General features: G+C 36.1%; 1 protein-coding gene and 2 non-coding genes across 7 annotated transcripts; all 3 read left to right on the top strand.

The window, feature by feature from the left end:
• The first annotated feature begins 5,897 nt into the window (after window positions 1-5,897).
• Window positions 5,898-5,969, top strand: TRNAD-GUC. Its single transcript has one exon. It is a non-coding gene; the product is annotated as a tRNA-Asp (tRNA).
• Window positions 5,970-15,425: 9,456 nt separating this feature from the next.
• Window positions 15,426-15,497, top strand: TRNAD-GUC. The gene has a single exon. It is a non-coding gene; the product is annotated as a tRNA-Asp (tRNA).
• A 76-nt stretch (window positions 15,498-15,573) lies between these two features.
• Window positions 15,574-19,143, top strand: LOC113321583. 5 transcript variants are annotated; one of them, XR_003346770.1, is made up of 4 exons: window positions 15,574-16,887; window positions 17,003-17,092; window positions 17,313-17,928; window positions 18,651-19,143. XR_003346770.1 is itself a non-coding variant. In XM_026569468.1 (2 exons), the coding sequence occupies exon 1, from the start codon at window positions 15,613-15,615 to the stop codon at window positions 16,855-16,857; it is 1,245 nt and encodes a 414-aa protein (XP_026425253.1). In that variant the 5' UTR covers window positions 15,574-15,612; the 3' UTR covers window positions 16,858-16,887; window positions 17,003-17,234. The 5 variants fall into 5 exon arrangements, 1 of the variants encoding a protein (XP_026425253.1); XR_003346771.1 differs by lacking the exon at window positions 17,313-17,928 and having other exon boundaries at window positions 18,651-19,142; XR_003346769.1 differs by lacking the exon at window positions 18,651-19,143 and having other exon boundaries at window positions 17,313-18,130.
• Window positions 19,144-22,814: the final 3,671 nt, after the last annotated feature.

Here is a 22,814-nt window from a genome sequence, read left to right as displayed (position 1 = left end):
TGATTTTCAAGGAATCACATATATTGACCTTTCTTTTGTGCCACTACAAATCTTCTGGTTTAATTTTCTGCATCAGGTCGATAGCTTTAGCATCGCCATCATCGAAATTTGTTGACATTAAAATGCTGGTACTTTTTGGACTTGGTTCATTGTTTATACGGTCGGTGGGATGCCTGATAAATGATATTTTTGATCGTGATATTGATGCAAAGGTAACAATAAAACTAGTATATTTTCTATGGGTTTTGGTAGCTGGAAATGATGAACAGGATCTAATTAATGTAATCAACTGTCAGTCGATTAGTAGGATTCAGTGGACACAGGATTCTGAAGCAAGTATATTTTGGCCTAATTTGTTTTATTATCATATACTTAAGGTGGAGCGAACCAAGTTGTAGTTGCAGGAAACCCTACAACACACCCTTCTAGATTTAAATCTTTTTTGTATTAGAAATATAAATAGACACAGGGATTTTTTACATGGTTCGATCATTGTAATCTACATTCATGATTCTTCACTATGATTATAGGAATTATATGAATATTACATTTAAAATCTCCATTAATGGGTTATTGGTAGAGCTCTAGATCTAATTTGGAGAAAGAAGGAGAAAATAATAATAATACCAATTCCCCTTTCTCTTTCTTTAATTTTTTCTTTAAGTATTAAAATCATGAGGTGGAAATTGCAATTGTATCCTTATCTTAGAAGTGAAGGAAACTTGGTCTTGGTAATGTGTACGCGATCCTATATTGGTAAGTTGCTTCCGTGATGTCATCTTTGGTATCCTTTGTGCGATTGGCTTCGCTTGGTAATGAAGTGACAACTTCACATAGAAATAAGAGGTGCGATATTTTTCCCCTACACAAGTCAAGACCACTTGCTAATGGTCTTCTGACACCATTTCAAGGGCTTAACTTTCTTGGTTTTCTAGTCCTCTTATACTTTGGATTTCTCCTTCAACTTAATAACTACAGGTGAGTGACTGATACTCTCTCTAATCAGCTGATTGGTATATATGCTGTCACATTCCATATACTTGTTGTTGACTTAATTAGCTTCTCACCGTATGATGCACGGGTCTGTTTATTGTTTATGTAATATTTAATGCTCTTTTAATATAGAGAATATATTACACAACCAAATTGTGCAAGAAAATAAAATTACATAAGTTCTGATCAGAGTTATCTTTATTATAATCTATTGTTAAACAAAAACAAACTTTAAAGCACAATTAAAAATTCTTGATAGTAAAAAATTATTTTATTTTTAGCTCTGCAAATAACAAAGAATTGATTGAAATAGCAAGCAAGATAAATTTAAACTATTTAGCCGGGATTAAACTTTTCTTGGTTAATTGAATAAAAACATACCATTTGTATCAAATCGAAGATTCACACCCCTTTTGTCTATGGTTTCTTTGTTGTCTTTGTAAGTCTCTTCTTCTTTTTATGTCGATGTGAAGCTCTTCAAGGTAGAGATAAGTTTACTTTGCCTATTCATACTGTTTTGCAAGTCTTCTATGTTCTTCTTTTTGTCAATTTGTTGTTTTCTGCCATTTTTTGTTGTTCTCTTTGATTACCGCGTATAGGTAGTGATACTCGTACTTGTATATATATTACGAAGCTCTTCTAGCTTTATCGTATTATTTATTTTTGGGGCTAAAGATCGCTTACACTTGGTTTTTATATACAGAGGATAATTCGGGTTTAATGATATTTTGTTTCCATATTTTATCTAAATTTTGGTTAAATTCTAAAGATATCTTCGTTACACGAAAAAAGATATCTTTCGTGTTTATTTAGAGTTTCTAAACAGACGTGGTTTATTTTACCCTAATCTAGAATATAGCTATTGAAATTAATTTACTACTTGAAATTTACGGCAGCTGATGAAATTTTATATAGTGGTAAGAAGGTTGTCGTTCACTCGGACTTGTGAAGATTAAATTTAAAGATTTTTTAAACTAAAATAAAAGAAAAATATATACAAAATATTGTCACGGGATGAAGAATTAACTGGGACTCGGGATTTCATTGTTTTTCATATTCAAGTGGTTCAGAAATTAATCCTAGGCAATTATAGCTCCAAACACAAAAAATATTAACTCTATTCTTTGCCAAAATAGATTTCGTGAAACATCAATTGTAAATTACAAGCATAGTGTATCAAAAGCACCTAAGACTAAACATACACTATCAAACAAGATAACAATTAATTAATAGAAATCATAAATCATTTAAAATCGGTGCAAAAATTAAATAAGAAATTAATTAAATTACCCCAAGGATGAAATACAGCTTCCTCCGTTGTCCCAGTGATGGGGTTTAGCTACTCATGATGTAGACACTCTCAAAATATTTTTTATATAGCTCAAATGGTGTTTACAATGAAGAAAAGGAGAAAAATAACATAAACCGCTAAACAGGCGTTACAAACTCTCCCAACTCTCGATGCCCATCTATGACTCCAGCAGACTCATTATATAGTCTCAGCAACATCCAATATCTCTTGCTAAATGTGCAAATATTCTCTCTTTACTCCATTATTCTCCACTGGAATATTTTCCGTTATTATCACGCGATTCTAAGTTGTTTGAGTCATCCCAAAACCCCCCATTAGACATCCGCAAATATTAAAAGAATACCATATGTAACTTCCTACTATAACTCAGAGAATCAAATCACTTAAACCCAAAAATATATTTTTTTGACTTCTCTGCCAAGTCATGGAGATTTTATTCTCCTTCCCTTTTCTGTTACGTGTATATGAGCTGTTGAACTATCTTCAGGATAATAACAAATCAAAACAGAATATCTTATTTCCATTTCCTTCCATATAACTCCTGCAATCAATGCAGAATATACTCCCACGGCAAATCTTCTCCAAATCAGCATGTAATAACACAAACAATATCTTCACCTCTATTTTCTTCAAACCGAGAATATATCCTTCATTTTACAAATCAAAGGCAATCACTGCTCCTCCCCTTATCCAATCCGGAGTGCGAATAGCAATTAGGATGCCCCTTAGTAATTGGGTACCCCTTATCCAAAAGTGACAGTCCAAATAACATGTGTCCTCTGAGGTACAAAAATCACTTTTCGAGCAACTTTCTCCATAAGAGCTTATTTCATAAAAACACCTACAAACAAGTTTATTAGTGATAAAATGTGTCCCAGCTAATGTATTTATGGGTGAAAATGCTTCGCACTTTCGTGCTCATCAGCAGCAAAGATCTAAATTCATATGGTAATTATCCCACACCATGTAAAGGATGACGGGAAGATTGATTACGCTACGATCAGTTTGTAAATATTCTGGACAAAACTAATAAATTAAGGGTCAATTCAGTCCATAAATAACAGAGAATATCTTCGATTACACGAAAAACTACTTCACAATAACGTTTCAAGTGAAATAATTTATTCTCTTGTTCTGAAAATGGTAGCATAAGAGAAAAATTATAAGAACTATAACATTTACAAAAAGGGAAACCATAACAAAGTTGGAATTGTTTGTGATTTCTAAAAGTCCCATTTAAGAAAATCTATTCCAAATAAAAATAAAAGCAAAACTCATTCCTAAGAAAAAACAAAAGAAAATCTCTAATTAAGTACCTAAATCACTTTAAACTTCTATTCATGATTCTCATTCCTATAGGTCCCTGCTTGAAGAATAATATGGTCTATAGAACCGATATTTTCACGAATGTGTTGATGGACAATAGTTTTGGTATATCCATCTTGTAAATCATTCTTTCAGATGGTGGTGATTTTTTATTTTGATGGTTCTATAGATGTATTTGAAATGCCAATATATGTCGGATAGTTATTTTCATCGCATATTTTCTCTGAATATCTCGCAGATTTTCTCTGAATAGATCCAATCTATACCTTGTATCCTTGCTTGATTTGAGAACCGCCACATTTCTGAAATAAAGTAAATTCAGATTATACAATTATACACACTGCAAGACACCGTATTCTGCTACACAACTCTACCCTAAAGACTCTTATGGACTATTGTTTAGTAGTTGATTGATAATCCTAATCTTGTCCAGCGAAGAAACTAATCAAAACTCATATTCAACGATCATTATAAAATTCACAAAGACTTTTTTCCTTTTTATTTTATATACCTCAATAACATATAACAATGGATCATCCACACAACTAATACTCTTTCAACTTGTTGAGTGCACTTTTTACCGATGCAAATCTCGCATAATAGTCACGAATAAACCCCCCAGAAAAAGTCAAAATATTTACGGATCGTTGATAAAATCACCTGTTCTTACGCACCACCGGTTGTTAGACATCCTACATTATTTGTAGCCTGTTAGTCTGCTACCACCTAATATCATTTTTATCACCATGGAGGGTATGCCCAACCTCTCCATGCGAAACGAGTATGCCCAACCTGGAGAGCAATCCTCGGTAATAAAACTGGAAACCCTGGTTTTCTATTCTCTCATGGTCATGGTGCTAAACTGCAAATTTTCTATGGAGATGAGTATGATCATTATGATCATGCAAAGATGGACTATTATAATTCTTACAACACACTTACGAAGATTGAACACGACAGATTTGTAACAAGCTTGGTAGATGTGATCATGGTTGGGTCTTGCAATGGCTTGGTTTGTCTTGGAGAAGATAATGACGTTCTTCTCGGCAAAGGAGATGTTCTTGGCGCAGATCCTTTTCTAATTTGTAACCCCTTGACCGGCGAATCTGTCGTTCTTCCGAATATAATTACTCCGATTTGCCTCGTGATAAATCAAACACAAGGCCTCGTTTAGCAAGTGGATTTGGCTATTGTCCTTCAACCAATGATTAGTTGTTAAAATATATTATCATCATGATGAACATAAAGGACATGTTCAAGTGTATACTGTTGGTGGTAAGTGGAGATCTATTGGATCTACCGATCGTGACAAACTTCAAGATTCGCTAGGTATCTATGCAAATGGAGCACTCTACTGGTGCCAACAAAGTGATCTTATTCAGGTACAAGAATGTGAGATTGTGGCTTTTGATTTGGAAGCCGATAAGTTCCATTCGATCCCATTGTCACGTTCTAAAGATATTCAAAACAGAACTGATTATTTAGCTAAGAAATCTTTACTCAAGTTGCTTGGAGGGAATAACAATTTGTATTTGGTTCATACAGACTTTAGAGACGACTTTAGAGCTTCTTGCATTGACATATGGGTATACAAGAAAAATAACAGAAATAGTGGAACTAGTTGCGCCATCGAAGTGTGTAATGGGAAACAAAACTGCCACGACAAAAGTGCGTCATGCTAGATTAAGGAGTTTAGTATACAGCTGGAAAAGCCAGATTGCTATATCCCATTCGCAATCACAAGGAGCAATGAAGTTTTATTGTGGTACAAATGCTTTGGCACGAGACTCTATTGCTATTTCCCGAAAACTTCAACATTAAACAAACTCTGGGGTGATAAGGCCAACGGTGCAGACTGTAGTTACATTGAGGCAATTCCTCACACGAAGAGCATGATTTCTTTGAAAGATTTGGGAGAAACTAATATTACATCCTTGAGAGAATTTGGGCAAGCAACTGAGGCTAAAAGTGGATCAGAATTCCTTGAAAAATCCTAAAAGTGGTCTTTTTTGTCTGCCAAAAAAGACCCTTAATGATCCCAACATCCTAAGAAAGTAGTAGTTACTCTGATGCTTAGTTATCGAAGTCTGTATAAAACACATTATCATATTGATTTGGAGATTTAAAGAAAGGATAACTTACATAGTTTGATACATAACTTGAGCATCCATGCCTTTGGCAAAAGACAAACGGCTGGATCAGTTCTTTGGGTAACAGTTACAGTTAGTAAATTAATTATGGACTTGCTGCAACTTCAGCAAATCAAGTCGTTGTAGTATAGTGGTAAGTATTCCCGCCTGTCACGCTGGTGACCCGGGTTCGATCCCCGGCAACGGCGTATTTTTTTTCCTACAACTACTCGGTGCTCAAGTTTGAAAATATCTAAAACTAGAAGGAAAGTAGAGCAGAGAGTTCAAGGATGGTTGCACTCTGCTGATAAATGAAGACCCGGATGATGAGTACCCAGTCGTCAGATGTTAGAATTGAGAGGTTCTGTAGCACAGATCCTCCCAACTGAATTTAAGCAAACAAAAAAAAACATTGGCATTAAAAAATGGTGAACCATGAAATTGTGTATTCAGTCAATCACGTCTTAAAAGTTACAACTGAATAGTAAATAAAGCTTGAGAGTGCAAAGCCACCAAAAAGTGATATCTGGAAATCAAAGCAGAACAACCATTAGTTTCGACTTCACAGTGAATAAACATATCTTATCTAACTCAGAGCATACAATCAGATAACTAGTACAGATCTCATTTCCCAAACCAGAGACATTCGGCAAGTGATTACTTACAACTTCAGGAGACCACTTGATCGTTTCCAAATTACGCCTCTCAACTAGTAATCTAAGATGAGCATCAAAGAACGCAACAAATTTAGATTTTTCCAAGGCCTGGTAAACGCCATGGGAAATCATATTAACTACTGATTGAAATCATATTCTAAGCTAAACGCCATGGGACTCGGGTAAATTCAAAAAAAGGATACATCTGGTAAAGTGAAAGGGGTACAAGCTGGTTTGATCACTAACCTCTCCAACATTACTGAATGCAAAACCAAGCGTTCCAGCAATCACAATTAGTATTCTTCCCGGTGAATAGACAACTCTCTTTAGTCAAAAAGCACACATGCTACTACTACAAATATCTTCACCACTCTTGCTTATTCTCCATTCAGAATACAAGATCAAAATGCTGTAATTTCAAATTCTAGGGTTACTTCCATCTTCTCTTTTTTCCACTAGTAATAATGTCACCTGTTCTTATGATTTTGTGGTTTCTTATCTCATTACTGAAGCAATTACTGCTTCTAAAAAAATCAATTTTAAAACCACAACGAAACCAGATTCAGTATTAACCCTACTCAAAACATGTGGACATTTCTAAGCTAGTAAACAAGGAACCATCCATCCTCTTATCTAATCCTCATAAAACCCTTCAACCCAAACTGGATTTCTTCAAATCAAAAGGAATTTATGAAATTGAGCTTGCCAACTTCATATCCAGGTTCCCAAAATTTCTGACGCCAGGCTTAAAGGGAGAAATAATTCCTTCCTTTGAAACACTTAAGAGCATTGTTCACTCTGATGTAAACGTCATTAAAATGATTAATCGAAATTCTTGGATAATCAGTGCCGACCCAGTTAAAAGAGTGATGGTCAATGTAGAGCTTTTGAGAAATGAAGGTGTTCCTGAAACTAATATTCATATGTGTTTAAGCGCCCAACCAAGAGCATATTCAGAAAGCGCCAATAGATTTAAAGAGATTGTAGAAAAGGTTAAAGAAATGGGGTTCCATCACTTACAAACCACATTTCTTAGAGCTATACATGGATTGACATCAATGAACGGAAAAAATGGATGTTTACAAGAGATGGGGTTGGTCTGAAGATCACATTCATGCAGCATTTAGGAAACATCCCAGCTGTATGATGGCTTCCTAAAAGAAGATTATGGGGATTATGAATTTCCTTGTGAACGAAATGGGTTATAATTCATTAAGTATTTCTGGAGCCTCAAAAGTTTTTTGCTATAGCTTGAAGAACAGGATTATACCTAGGTGTTCTGTTGTTAAGATTTTAGTCTCCAAGGGTCTGATTCAGAATAAACCTTGTATTAATACATTTATAACAATCGCAGACAAGTCTTTTGTGGAAAAATTTGTCAAGAAATACGAGCTACAAGTTCCTGAACTAATGCAGGTATTCCAGTGTCAGCTTAATCACCAAGACCTACTTCAGAACTAGTGTACCTTGTCTTTCCCTCTTCTTTTTTTTCCGGATCCTGTCTGGTCTTTCATATTTTAGCTCTGCTCTTGTTTATGATTGTATTGCTGTTTCAGTTAAAAAATATTGAGATGCTTCATTCCTACGATAAAAATGAAGAATATATATCACGAAGTAGTAGTCCTATGTTTTGGTTCTGAAACCAAAGGTAGATAGTACATTTTGGGCATGTTATTTGTGGTTTTTTGTTTGATAAGAAAGTTTGTATAGTTGGATTACTATTGTTTCTTCCGAAGGTTGGCAGTTTAGTAACTTTATGTTAACTCAACTGTCCTTTGGAGTCCATTAGATATTTTTTTCTTTTTCTGCCATGTAAACACTTCATTATTTTTTTCCAAGTACCGATACAATAAAACTCGAGTAAAAGATGTTATGAAGTTGGGAAAGGTAATTTCTTATTCAAACTGTTCATTTTATTCGCAGAAATCGTTTAGTTGCAAATTTTGGGTTTGTTTGTGATTTCATATGTTGGTTAATTTGCAGATTGCTTTGTCATCTGCTTCGACTTATGAAGAGTTCATGGCAGCTATTGCCGAGTATTTGAACCCGGTATAAGATATCAACTTGCAGGTAGTGATTTTTCTCTTCTACAGCGATGCAAGTAGTTTGTGTACGATGTGTGTGGTTGCGAGTCTACACTGACTTGTAACATGTGTTGCAGCTTGTATTTGAAGAGCTGCTGGAAAGGATTAAGGTGAAGGAAGAGGAGGCTAAAAAGCGTCAACTCCTAGCTGATGACTTCTCTGATCTATTACACTCAATTAAGGTATATCATGATTATATACTAGCACTAGAACTTCTATATCCTTCTTAGTCTGAAATATTTCATAAGATGATAGTCTTCGCAAACATTAGCACTCATATATTCTCTCACCTTAGAGTAGAACGACATCTTCAAGTTGGGACATCCAAAAGTATAGGTATTGCGAACTTTAAACTTTATTTATATAAACAACTGTCACACCCCTGAAATTGGTGAAATCTGAGGTATTTTAATTCCGGGGAAATAAATTCTGAATTTACGAATTAGGACAATAAAGAAAACTTCGTTAATATGTAACATTCAATTGTCTAATTATATGGTTCCTGGAACAAAAGATGATACAGGTTATGTGAGTTACGTTACATTTTTAGCATTTTAAGTATCTTCTGTATGCTTTGCATGTGATTCCAAGAGTTCGAGGATAACGTCAGTTTTTATTTTCACCTGGGTATAAAATCGGAAAAAAGGTCTTGTTGGAATATAATGCTCGTGTACAAACCACCAAGGTGATCGTACAGTTCGCATGAAGAGAAGACTATGTACGTGTACATGAAGATAGACAAAGTCAAGTATGCCTATTCTATCTACGCTAGACTCTAGTTAAGATAAAGAGAAGAAGAGTCAACACTCCAATATTTGGGGATCTGATTATGGTGTAGTTAGTTAGTTGTAGTTTATCTTCTATCACTCACTCTATAAATATGTGTACCTTATGTAAGTGTAAGTGATCCCAGAATGATCATCTCTGGAGATCAATAATGTTATTCACCCTACGGGGTTTTCACAGTGGACGTAGGCGTTAGTGCCGAACCACTTTAATCTCTTGTCTTCTATGTTTGATTGATTTAGTTTTCCGATCTATGAACCTTCGGTACCCATAATTTATTATGGTATCAGAGCGGGGAGATCCGCTCAAATTGCTTCCGCTTTCTTATTTTTTTTTCGTTATCGTATCGATTTTCTCATAGTTTATGGGTATCCAACGTAGAGCTAATCATGTGTCGTATGCTCGCAATATCATATCACGTCATCAGTTAACTTTGTTTTCTGGTTTATATTTCTATCAATACCTTACAAAGTCTTCATGGCAGTATGGGTCTTAATTGATTTTCACCTTTTGGTTCACTGCATCTTTGTAAACTCTCTGTCAAAGATGTATTATGCAAACTCAGTTTTTTTTCCTGATTTTTATCCATCACATTCAATGCCGAATATTTTTCAAATATTATCTTTATCCAACATCTTATTATTTACATCTTGCTCCGATTTTATGAGCGTATATTCGTCGAATATTTTAGTTGATCTTAATCCTTTTACTGACAACTAAATATCCATTCTTGCCAAATTCTGGTAATCAACATTTTCTGGAAATGTTATCCATATTTTCCATCTTTATTTCCGAATATATAAAAAAAAAAAAATATATTCTCTTCATATTGTGTGACATCATTCTGTTACAATAATATTCTCCCCATTATTCTCTCCATTTGTTTTGGTTTCGTATTGTAATACTCGTCAGTATCATTTTAATTTGGTGTTCTTTAGAAGCTAATACGTTGAACTATCATATATTGATATAGTTATTTTTTCTGTATTGCAAACTCGCAATAACAATTGCTTTTTCTTTATTCATGGTGTTCCACCATAGATCAGCAATGGTTCGCATCTATAGCCATTGCAGTGGTTTTCCAGATTGCTCTTGATTTCAAATCAATGTACCACTTTACTACTGTAATGTGTACAATACAATCAACTGCTTGTACCGTCATCTGCGCACTGCCTTGCTCATCTGGTGCTGTTACTTTTCACATCAACCAATATTATCAAAATTTTGATATTTGGAAAGGATTTGTGTCTTTTCTATTCTCCAAATATAACTTGGACGTTGAGATCTTCTACATCTGGGGAGTATCAACATTTGCCATCTAAATCAATTTTATCGTTGTTATTCAGCATCTTTATCAGATTTCATCAGAGATGCTCGTACACATTATCTCTGTTCTCAAACTATCAACAGTGAAGACGTTGTGTAATATTCATGTTTCGCATATAAGATCGTGGATGATCAAATATCTCCATGTGCTCATATCTCTCGATTAAAGTCTTGTTTATCAGTTTAACAAGTTTATCTCATTATTAGTTTGTTTTCAATTGACAAACTTTCTTAAAAGACGACCACCATCAGTTCAAGTTGTTGATTTCTGAACAAGATGAAACATGACAGACGAAACAACAACTCTTTCTCTCTTTACTTCACATGACTTGGTTTCTAAACCAATCCATGTTCAACTACCAGATGGATCTTATACATCTGTGACTCATATTAGGTGTGTTGATTTATCACCCCCTATCAAACTTTTAAACGTTTTCTATATTCCAAGTTTTAAGTTTAACTTGCTCTCTGTCAGTCAACTGACTCGCACTGCTAACTGTTGTGTATCATTCTCAAATGGATCTTGCATATTTCAGGACCATCAAACGAACAAGGAGATTGGATGGAGTAAATGCATTTCCGGTCTTTATCACTTTAGTTCTCACCCAGTTGCTTTATCTGTTAGAACAAATAAACCTGCTAGCAAATTTCCTTATATTCACTCTCAATGTAATCACTCTTGTGATATTTTTCCATGGGCGAAACAAACTCGTCTCAAGTTTAATAAAAGTATTTCTTCATATTCTCATGTTTTTCAATTAATACATGCTGATATTTGGGGGCGTTTTGCAGTCCCATCTCTTTCCGGTGCAAAATACTTTCTTCCTATAGTCGATGACTATTCTAGATGCACTTGGGTTTATCTAATGAAAACCAAATCAGAAACTTTAAAGTTTCTTCAATATTTTTTCAGTTTTGTTATGACTCAATTTGGTCATAAACTCACAAAAATCTCTTCTGGTGTTAACAATTTACTTGTTCCACCATTGCAAACATTTCGTTCTGACAATGGAACTCAGTTCAAATCAAAAGAACTTCAGTCCTGGTTCCATGAAAAGGGTATTCTTCATCAAACAAGTTGTGTTTATACCCCACAACAAAACGGTTGTTGAGCGTAAGCACCGTCACTTGATCAATGTAGCAAGATCTTTAAGATTTCAATCCAATCTACCCCTGTGTTTTTGGGGAGAATGTGTTCTTGCTGCTACTTATTCAATAAATAAGTTACCATCGCCTGTATTGTCACATAAGTCTCCTCATGAACTGTTACTTTGCAAAATTCCATATTACTCGAATCTGCGAGTATTTGGTTGTCTATGCTTTGGAAGAAACACTCGCATATCTCATAAATTTGACCAACGTGCCAAACATGGCATTTTTGTTGGCTATCCACATGGTCAGAAAGGCTACAAGGTGTATGATCTTGAAACGAAATCAATTTACACATCTAGAGATGTGGTGTTTCATGAAAATTCCTTCCCTTTTGATAATTCGACACGCAGTCTCCCTGTACCAGCATCTGTACCCTCCATAGATTCTTATTTATGTGATACTGTCATCTCACCATCGTTCCCTTATGAACATGTGTCATCTGACAATCATTCCCAATTAAATCTTCACAGTTCTCTCCCTAACAGCAATCCAAGTTATTCCGCTGCCAATTCTTCTGAAACTCCAGGTATTTCAATACCTGCACCTTACCTTCCTACTGATCATTCAGCTGTACTACCTGTAGGCAATTCTCCAGCTCCGTTGTCATCATTAACAAGCAACAGTGCTTCTCCACCGTCTCACCTGTCCTTCCTTCTCCATGTCAGTTATCTCCATTGGCACAAAACAATGCTTCTTCACCTGGTATGCCACCTTTTTCGTCTGTACCAGTCACTGAAACTTCTATTCCAGCTGCAAATCAACGACCAGTTCGTACTCGCAATCCTCCTATTTACTTGCAAGACTATCATTGCTCAGATGCAAAATGTCAATCTACTGCCTCATATCCATTGACGGATTATTTGTCTTATGACAACTTCAAACCATCACACAAGGCTTTCTTATCTGCCGTTCTTCTTAATGAGGAACCAAAATCTTTCTCTCAGGCAACAAAATGTCCAAAGTGGCGTGCTGCATTGGATAAAGAAATTTTAGCTTTAGAGGCCAACAACACTTGGATCATGGTTGATTTACCACTTGGAAAAATAGCCATTGGCTGCAAATGGGTTTTTAAGATCAAATTTAATTCTGATGGCTCTATAGAACGTTATAAAGCTCGTCTTGTTGCGAAAGGGTATACTCAACAAGAAGGAATTCGATTACTATGATACATTTGCACCAGTTGCAAAACTATTAACTGTCTGTGTCTTACTATCTGTTGCGGAAATCAAAGGCTGGTTTTTTTTTTACATCAGCTGGACGTGAACAATACATTTCTTCAAGGTGACCTTGATGTGGAAATCTATATGCGCATCCCACCCGGTCTGGCACGCAAAGGTGATTTTAAGGTATTCAAACTAAAGAAATCTCTATATGGCCTTAACCAAGCACATTAAAGCCATTTCACGAAGATCATTTTGCTGCTTCTGTACCTGTGTCCAAGTGTCATAGCCCGCCATTGAAGATCGAAGGTCAGCCTGCACTGTTTAGGTTACGCAGTTATCTTCTGAGATTTTTCAAGTTGTACACTTCACAAAAAGTTCCGTGTTCAACTTGAGGGGGGGTGTTGGAATATAATGCTCGTGTACAAACCACCAAGGTGATCGTACAGTTCGCATGAAGAGAAGACTATGTACGTGTACATGAAGATAGACAAAGTCAAGTATGCCTATTCTATCTACGTTAGACTCTAGTTAAGATAAAGAGAAGAAGAGTCAACACTCCAATATTTGGGGATCTGATTATGGTGTAGTTAGTTAGTTGTAGTTTATCTTCTATCACTCACTCTATAAATATGTGTACCTTATGTAAGTGTAAGTGATCCCAGAATGATCATCTCTGGAGATCAATAATGTTATTCACCCTACGGGGTTTTCACAGTGGACGTAGGCGTTAGTGCCGAACCACTTTAATCTCTTGTCTTCTATGTTTGATTGATTTAGTTTTCCGATCTATGAACCCTCGGTACCCATAATTTATTAGGTCTCAAATCATCTGTGGCCACTACTTGGAGGCGACTAAGATTTAGCAAATATGAGATTTGGAATTAAGTTCATTAATATTTCCAATCTTTTGTGTTCTCTTTCTCTCGGCAATTCTCGGCAATATGTTTTACATAAATTGGCCATATCTATTGATAGGGATAAGGAGAGGGAGACTCCAAGAAGGATGATACAGAGAGCGCCACAGTTGATGCATCTGGTGTGAAGGAGGTGAGAAAATGGGACAAGCATAAGGATAGGAAACTCTGAAAGTGACACTAAAGTGGGACTGAAGACATGAGTTCGAAGAAGGAGGAAAAAGATGATTCATAGAAATCACGAAGACATAGTAGTTCTAGGAAAAAATCAAGAAAGGTAATAGTATCATGCGTTCACTTCTTGGCTGCTTGTTCCTTAATTCCCGGCGTCGTAGTATGTAAAAATTAAAAATTTCCTTCTTTGCATCTGGTCAGCATGCATACACTCCTTATTCAAATAGTGAAGGTGGGCACAAGAGACATCGGAAAGATCATAGAGATGGCTCCCATAGAAATGGCACTCATGGGGAGAGGATGGGAAGGAACGGTAGTTCTTCCCTTTGTTTTCAGGTGCGGTGTGTTTGGTTGCTCTGTCTTATCTAATATTATAAATTTGGAAATGATAATAGTCTGGCACATATATATGTCTTAGTTAATGTTGCTTTCATTGGTGAAACTAGAAAGTATTTTCCTTCTTGATCCTGTGAGTCTTTTTGCATTGAAATTATATAGATGGATTTCCCAAAGGAGTTGGGTCATATGATATAACGGAAGACTGTCACCATGGATCTAAGTTATTAGATTGGTTTTTAGTTGTTGTTCTTTTGAGCTGACTCGAAATTTCTAAATTAGTAAATGTTATAGTATTGCAGACTTGTGATATGTCTTAGTAAATGTTGCTTCCCTCTACCTTTAAAAGTCGAAAATGCTGGAATTTGAATTATAATGCTCAAATTTGCAGGCGTGTTCAGTGAAGTTAGAGTAGCAATAGAAGAGAATCAGGCAGTTGCTCTCAGGCTTGCGTACTGCAGTATGATGGAATCAAGAGCGGGTTGTCAGGAGAAGTCTTTTTCAGGTTATTCTCCTCAGTTGTCTCTCCTCTGTAATGGCAATTAATCGACCCTTTGAAGACTAAAGTCCTTTTCTGCTGTAATGGTGCATCAAAAGGAAATCCTGGTGATGGCTAGAAGCAGTGATGGTGATTTCTGAACTGCTGTATCTGGAGGGTTGGGGATTTCCACCCGCTCTTTTGCTAAAATCTTGGCAGTATTGTGTGTGGGAATGGGCTGTTAGGACTCAGTTTACTCAAGTATGCTTCCGTTCTGATGCTAAAATGGTGCTTAATGCTTTTGCAACTGGTGATGTGTCTTGGATTAGTGATAGCTTAACAGAAACGGAGTTTGTTCACAGTTTTAGAGAAATCAACTAATCGGCAAACAAATTAGCAAAAATTCGATTAAGCAAAAAAAAAGACCCAACTATGAATTACTCTGATGCTTAATTACTTTGGATAATCCTTCCAAGGTTATACTTAGCCTGTTACTGGTGTCTCCCACATCCCAAGTCCCTAATCGCAGTCAAGCTGGAACTTCATTGCAAATTGAACTTGGTATAATTCCGGTCAGGAAAAACCTAGCAAATCATGTCGTTGTAGTATAGTGGTAAGTATTCCCGCCTGTCACGCGGGTGACCCGGGTTCGATCCCCGGCAACGGCGTTTTATATCCTTTTGTTGATTTGCCCTTAAAAGGTTTTTGTTTTTTGGTTTAGTTCCCTTAAAAGTTAAAATTCACTCTCCCAGGCTGCTGCTTTCTGGTGATTCCTAGGGCAAAATGTATCGATATTTGTGGTTTCAATTGGGAGTTAATCTGAAGAGGACGACTGCCATCACCATCAATGGAGAATCTTCTTCTACATCCTCATTAGCACCACCACCAGCTAAGTATTTTTCCAGAATACAAAATCAAAATTCTAGGGTTGTTACTTCCACTTTCTCTTCCTTCTCTACTACTACTAGTGATAAAACTAAGCTTACTTCTCCTGATTCTGATTCTGAATTTATAGTTTCTTATTTGATTAATTCATGTGGATTGTCACAAGGTAAAGCAATTACTGTTTCTAAAAAACTCAAATTCAAAACCACATCTAATCCCGATTCAGTCTTAACTTTACTTAGAGCTCACGGATTTACTGAATCCCACATTACTAAACTAGTCACTAAGTTTCCATTCATCCTCTCATTCAAACCAGATAAAACCCTAAAACCTAGATTTGATTTTTTCAAATCCAAAGGGTTTTATGGAATTGACCTTGCCAACTTCATCTCAAATGACCCTACAATCCTGAGGCGTAGTTTAAATAGAAGCGTAATCCCATCATTTGGTATTCTTAAGAGCATTGTTAAGTCTGATGAATGCGTCGTTAAAATAATTAAACGAAATTGTTGGATTCTCGGTCCAAACGAAGTTAAAAAAGTGATTGTCAACCTAGAGCTTTTGAGAAATGAAGGTGTCCCTGAAACTAATATACGTACGGGATTAAGCTCCCAACCAAGAGTATATACCCAGAGTGCCAATAGATTTAAAGAGATTGTAGAAAGGGTTAAAGAAATGAGGTTCCATCACTTACAAACCATATTTCTTAAGGCTATACATGGATTGACATCAATGACCGAAGCCAATTGGAGAAAAAAGATGGATGTTTACAAGAGATGGGGTTGGTCTGAAGATCACATTCGTACTGCATTTAGGAAACATCCTCATTGTATGGCGGCGTCCGAGAAGAAGATTATGGCGGTTATGAATTTTCTTGTGAACGAAATGGGTTATAATACGTTAAGTATTTCTGAAGCCTCAAAAGTTTTTTGCTATAGCTTCAAGGGTAGGATCAACCCTAGGTGTTCTGTTGTCAAGATTTTAGTCTCCAAGGGTCTGATTCAGAAAGATTTTTGTATTAATTCATTCATAACAATTGTGGACAAGTCTTTTCTGGAAAAATTTGTGACAAAATATGAGCAAGAAGTTCCTGGACTAATGAAGGTATTCCAATGTCAGCTGAATTACCAAGACCTACTTTAAAACTGAAGGATTCAGTTAGATGAATACACGGTAATTATCCATAATCTCAAATTATAGTGTACCTTGTCTTTCCCATTTATGTTGGTTCCTGCTTCTCTTTTATATTATAGCTCTGCTCTTGTTTGTGCTTGTATTGCTATTTCAGTTATGAATATCGGAATGCTTCGTACGTTTGAATAAATTGAAGAATATATGTCATGGAGTACTAGTTCCGAAGAAAGTATATTTTGGCACGGTATGTGTAGATTTTTGTTACAACTGGTTGTTCGTTTTTCTCAAGTAAGTTAGAATTCTATAAAATGATCCTATAGTAATCTGATCTAGTACAAACTAAGGAATGTATGATTGGAAATGTGAAAAAAAGTTGCTTTAGAATGCGTCTCTCTTGTGCCTGAAATTTTGAAGCACGAGCATTTTTTTCATTTCTCTCTTACTCTTTTATTTGTGGTTGGCAGAAGAAAAGAAGTATCTGTGGAACTGCATACATGGTCCATTAAATATTTTTGTAGTTCCCTATTACTCTTGTTCCTGCATGAGTCAGGCAGGAACGAATCTGAGCAGCAGATTTTTAGTAACTGTAGGTTGTTGCTGGTGAAGCCAATATTGATCTCAACACTTACTTCTTTATGAAACCTTGGTAGGCAAGAAACTAAAACGAGACAAAGCCAATGGCTCGTTTTCCTTTAAAAAAAATGATACTTTTAAAGAGATACGGTTGGTTCGAATATCATATTCGTACAACAGCTAAGAAAAATCTCAGATTTATTAGCATTTCTAATGAGAACATTATGGCGATTATGAACATTATTAGCATCGCTGAACCCCAGTAGTTTTTAATTGCCGAATCCCCAGTAGAAGAGGCTTATCCCAACTTGTTCTGTTATCAGTATTTCGGCCTCCAGATGTCTGATTAAGGAAAACACTCCTATAAGTTCACTTTCAGTAATGGTGGACAAGTCTTTTTTAAAACAGTATGAGCTAAAGGTTTTTGAAGGAATGGAGGTATTCCATGGTCAGCTGAATTACCAGGACCCCTTGCAGAACTGAAGGATTTGATGAGCCGAATATGCAGTAATTATCTACCTTCTCAAATTTCACTGTATTTTGCTTTATTCCTGCCTTTCATAGAAAATACTTTTTGATAAATTAGCCTTTCCTCTTACATTTTAGCACTACGCTTGGTTATGCCTGTTTTGTTATAATTATAAGCAAAATGGAAGTTTTGTTTCCTCTTATTTACGGACAATATGATTATATTGTCTGAGAAGTCTGTTTCAATGAAGTTTGTATGTGACCTTACTTCTCCTTAGTTCTGTCTCTCCTCTCTAATGGCAAGCAATCGACCCTTTAAAGACTAAATTCCTTTTCTTCTGTAATGGTGCTTCAAAAGGAAATCCTGGTGATGGTGTTAGAATATATGTTTGAATTAGGAAGTTACCGTTCAGTTATGTTGATAGAGTTAGAGATCAGTTACGTAATCAGGTTATGGAAGTTGCAATGCTATGCCATTCCAACAAATGCTTGTTATGGATTTCTGACTAGAACTAGTGATGGTGATTCTTAACTGCTGTATCGGGAGGGTTGGGGATTGCCACCAGCTATATTGCCGAAATGTGTGCAGTATTGAGGGATGAGCAATGGCAGTTAGGAATCAGTCCACTCAAGTGTGCTTTCATTTTGATTTTAGAACGGTGCTTCATTCTTTTGCAATAATGTGCCTTGGTCTGTTGCTGCTAGATAGAATAGGATTTGTGATAGGTTGATAGCTTGACTGAAATGGAGTTTGTTCACAGTTTCAGGGGAGTCAGATACTCGCAGACAAATTAGCAAAACAAGGGTGGTTGTTTTGGCAAGAGGTGAGATGATTACAGAATTTATTTAATTGGCAAGTTTAGAGTAACCTCATCAACAGTACTTTAAATTCTGGGTTTTTTTTCTTGTTCCTCTGATTTTACCCAATTTACAAGGGTGGTTCTTTTGTGGGTGCCCTTTTTGGGGTTCCTTCATTCAGTCGATTTTTGCCAATTTGGCTGGTCTTACTTATTAAGTATTAACATTATAAATTTGTTTTTGAGAGGTGATTTAATCCAGGGACAGAGTTTGGTACAAAAAAAACTTGAGTGTCAAGGACGGGATCCTTTTGGTTACTAAGTTAATCATGGGACTAACCGAGCAACTCTGGTCGTTGTAGTATAATAGTTCGTTGGGCCGACCGACCGGAGGGCCCGAAGGGCTCGTAGAGAGGGAGTCCCTTTTATGGCCACTTTTCTTGTAAATTGAAATCTAACAAAAAATGTTCATAAAATGAATTTGGTGGTAATCTTTGGGACATGAAAAACCTAAAATGTCCCTCATTTTAGTTCAATTATTATAACTCATTGTACATCCTATTTTTTCAGGGGTATAATTGGTAATCAAATTTTAATATAACATATCTAAAAATCCGTGCCTTAAAATTTTACAAATTTTGTATCATTGGAAAGGATTTTAAAAAATCTGCACAACGAGTACAAACAACGATATAAAATTTAGTGGTTGTACGAAAAATTCGATAGTGACTTTTAAAATTTAATGCATAGCTATTATGCAAAGCACCACAAAGGATGCATAATACATGGAAAAATTGGTGCAAACCACCATAAAATATACATAACATATGGGTAAATTGATGCAAATCACCACAAAAAATGCATAAAAATGGAGAAAATTTATGTAAACTATATCAATTTTAACTTTATAACACCATTACGCATGACGGTGTTTCGACTTTTTATTTTTGGCCTGCAAAAGATTTTGGCAGTGCACTTGCTAATACCAAATTACCCCTTCATATTATACAAATTCACTCATTCACCTCCTCGATCACCTCCAAAATCAACACCTCCTCGTGCTTCAAAAAAAAAACGCCTCCTCCAAAACAACTTCGCCAACACTGCCACCAGACTACCAGCTCCGCCACCACCACTAACGATGGCAACACGCACCAGCACCAGCACCACCTCCACAACCAGTAGTAGCTCCCTAATAATTACTCATCACTTGACTGACACCACCACCTTAACCAGGTACATAAGCATCCTCTTCTCTTCTTATTTTCAGTTCCTATTTCAAATACAACTTCCATTTCAAACCCAATTTTGATTTTCCAACTTTTAGATGAATGTTAGGACAGGAGCATGACTGTGCTGATGTTGAGCTAGTGGAGATGTCGCTGCTGTGTGTTTGGTTCAAGAATGGTTGTTGCAGAATACAGGGGAATTGCAGGTGTAGTTGTAGCAAAGAATGAAGTTAATGGGTACTGGTGGTACTGATGTTGTTGTGCAGAATTGCAAGTTATGATTGCAGACGATAAATGAATGCGGAAGTTGAGCTGCTGCAAGGAATGATATTGGGGTGCAGGAAGTTGAAGTTTGAGGATGTATAAAAGAAGGTGACGTTAAAGTTGTTGCTGTTGCGTAAGTGAAACTGAGTTGCAGGGAAGCTGTATAAATGGCTAGTGCAAATGGTTAGATGGTATTGCAGTTGGAACTGGTGCGATGATTGGTTACTATCAAGTCATGAGAGAACGATGATATGCCATGGTGTTAGCTGTATCCGGGAGGGTAAATGTTGTTGGATATGATAGTCAATTGTAGGTGCTTGCGGCTATGATGCTGTGACTGGAGATTTAGAATGGCTCAGGTGGGTTGTGAGAGTTGCAGCTGTTATAGAAGCTGTAGAAATGAATGAATGGATTCCAAGATTGTAGCTGAAGTTTGAACCAGCAGGAAAGGAGTTTGGTTATAATGAAAGTGGTGATGATACAAGGACAAAAAAGATTACAGGGAATGTATTGATGCTGCTTTGTATGGTGCTGAGATATTTGGAAGTGTAGCCGTGAAGAAATGCTGTTGTGAGAAATGAAGGTCATCATGGCGCAACATTAGGTGCAGGCCAGTGCAAGTGGCTTTGTTAGAATACGGGCATCCAACTCAAAACCAATTGGCAATGAGTGGAGAGGCCCTAAGAGATTATAAACCGCAGGATCTTAGATAACCCAACCATGTGGGACTAATAATCTCAACACGCCCCCTCACGAATAGTCTCGTTGGGTCTAACACGTGGACAATAAAATCGGGTAACGCGGAGTAAAGGCGCGGTCTAATGACTCGTCGCAAATAGCCTGCTCTGATACCATGTTAGAATACGGGCATCCAACTCAAAACCAATTGGCAATGAGTGGAGAGGTCCTAAGAGATTATAAACCGCAGGATCTTAGATAGCCCAACCATGTGGGACTAATAATCTCAACAGGCTCATACAGCTCAGTTAGCTCACTTGAATAGCTGACTCGATCTGACTTTACGAGTTGACCCGAGCTAACCAGTTTGACCGGTGACCGTGTGGACTTTGCCGGTCAGCTGCATTATTTTCCGATGATTTAAACTTCCGGCATGGAACCAGTTTACCGACGAAAGTTTTTGTGCAATATTCTACATGGGTTTTTCCTACATATGGGCTTAATGGACTTCTCTATCGGACTCTTGGAAGACTTGATCTAGTTTTCGAAAAGCTACAAAAAAAGAAAGAGACTTCTACAACTTGGATATCACGTATTCTATTATTCTATTGGAGCTTTGGAGATAGCCGCATCTAAGGTTTGCTTTCGTTATGTTTCATCTTCTTTATTTTAATATTATGATGATGAACTCCATAGTTATGAATAGCTAAACGCATAATATTGGTTAAGGGTTTAAAGTTGATTTCTCAACATGATATTTGATTCAATGCATTAGTTTTGTCTCAATAATTTAATTCATTATTAATGTTGTTATATGATTTGAATACTTGTTTGGTTGAGTCTGGAATCAATCCGATTTGCATTCATATCTAAAGCTAGATTAGGATTTTCAATATGTAAAAGTTGTTAATCCCTGATTCTAAGTAGCATAGTGCTATTATTACTTGTAGTGATACATCTCTATAATTGCATATGAATCATAACCTCTGTTAAAATGAATTAGTGCTTTTACACGTTCATTTGCATTGATTAGTATATTTCATAGAACTTATTGCTCTTACGGAGTTAAACTTAATTGTGCTTTTACACTTTAGGTTGCTTTCTAGGTAGATTTCACATGTGCATCTTTTAATGTGTTTGTGATGAAATCAGGAAATTAACATGATATTTTTGCGATCAAGATATCCAAGGACTTTAATAAATGAGAGATTAAATTATCAATTCTAGTCATTTATGATAATAAATGTTTGTGAATGATACAATCCCTTGACCCCATATATTCTTCTTATTGATTACTTTCGATTATTTACTTTGCTTTCAATTTATTTTTATTGCTTTGATAAAATCAAAACCCCCCCTTGGTTACTAACAAACTGAAATTGTTTAACAACAAAAGCCTCCCGTGGAACAAGCTCTTTCTTATCACATGCTATATTTATATCTAGTTGAAGTAAGAAAGTAAAATTATTTTTGACGCGTACGACAGCGATCACCACCTCTCTCACAAACTTTTAACCAAACCAAGTTTCAGAGTTAGCAGAACTTTTTAGGTTTGTGTACCAGTTTGGAAACCTCAAGACTGTCACAGATTCTGGAGTTATAGAAATGAATCGGTTTGTGTACCGGTTTGGATACACTGCCGAGTTCAGGAACAAAAAACTGTTTTAGTTTGCGTAGCGGTTTGTAAACTAACAGGTTCCGCAACCACAATTCAAAAATTGTTTTTCATATGAGTTTGCATATCGATCCGGTTCATGAGTTAAACAGATTTTCACATGATGTGTATAATAATATGTATACCAAAAATCTGTAAGTCGGTATATAGCTACTCCGCTACGTGTACGAATATATGTAATACGGGTTCAGACATATAACAGTTTTCACAGTTTGTGAGACTGATAACACTGTCTTGTATCTGAATCTATAGTAGTTCTATATTTCTCTCTAAATCGATTCG

This window comes from Papaver somniferum, chromosome 11 (assembly GCF_003573695.1).
Source record: "Papaver somniferum cultivar HN1 chromosome 11, ASM357369v1, whole genome shotgun sequence".
In the NCBI taxonomy this organism is placed as follows: Eukaryota; Viridiplantae; Streptophyta; class Magnoliopsida; order Ranunculales; family Papaveraceae; genus Papaver; species Papaver somniferum.
This window is presented reverse-complemented; position numbering and strand designations above follow the sequence as displayed.

Coding starts and splice junctions, on each gene's coding strand:
- LOC113321583 (XM_026569468.1), top strand. CDS start 15,613: ATGTATCGATATTTGTGGTTTCAATTGGGAGTTAATCTGAAGAGGACG.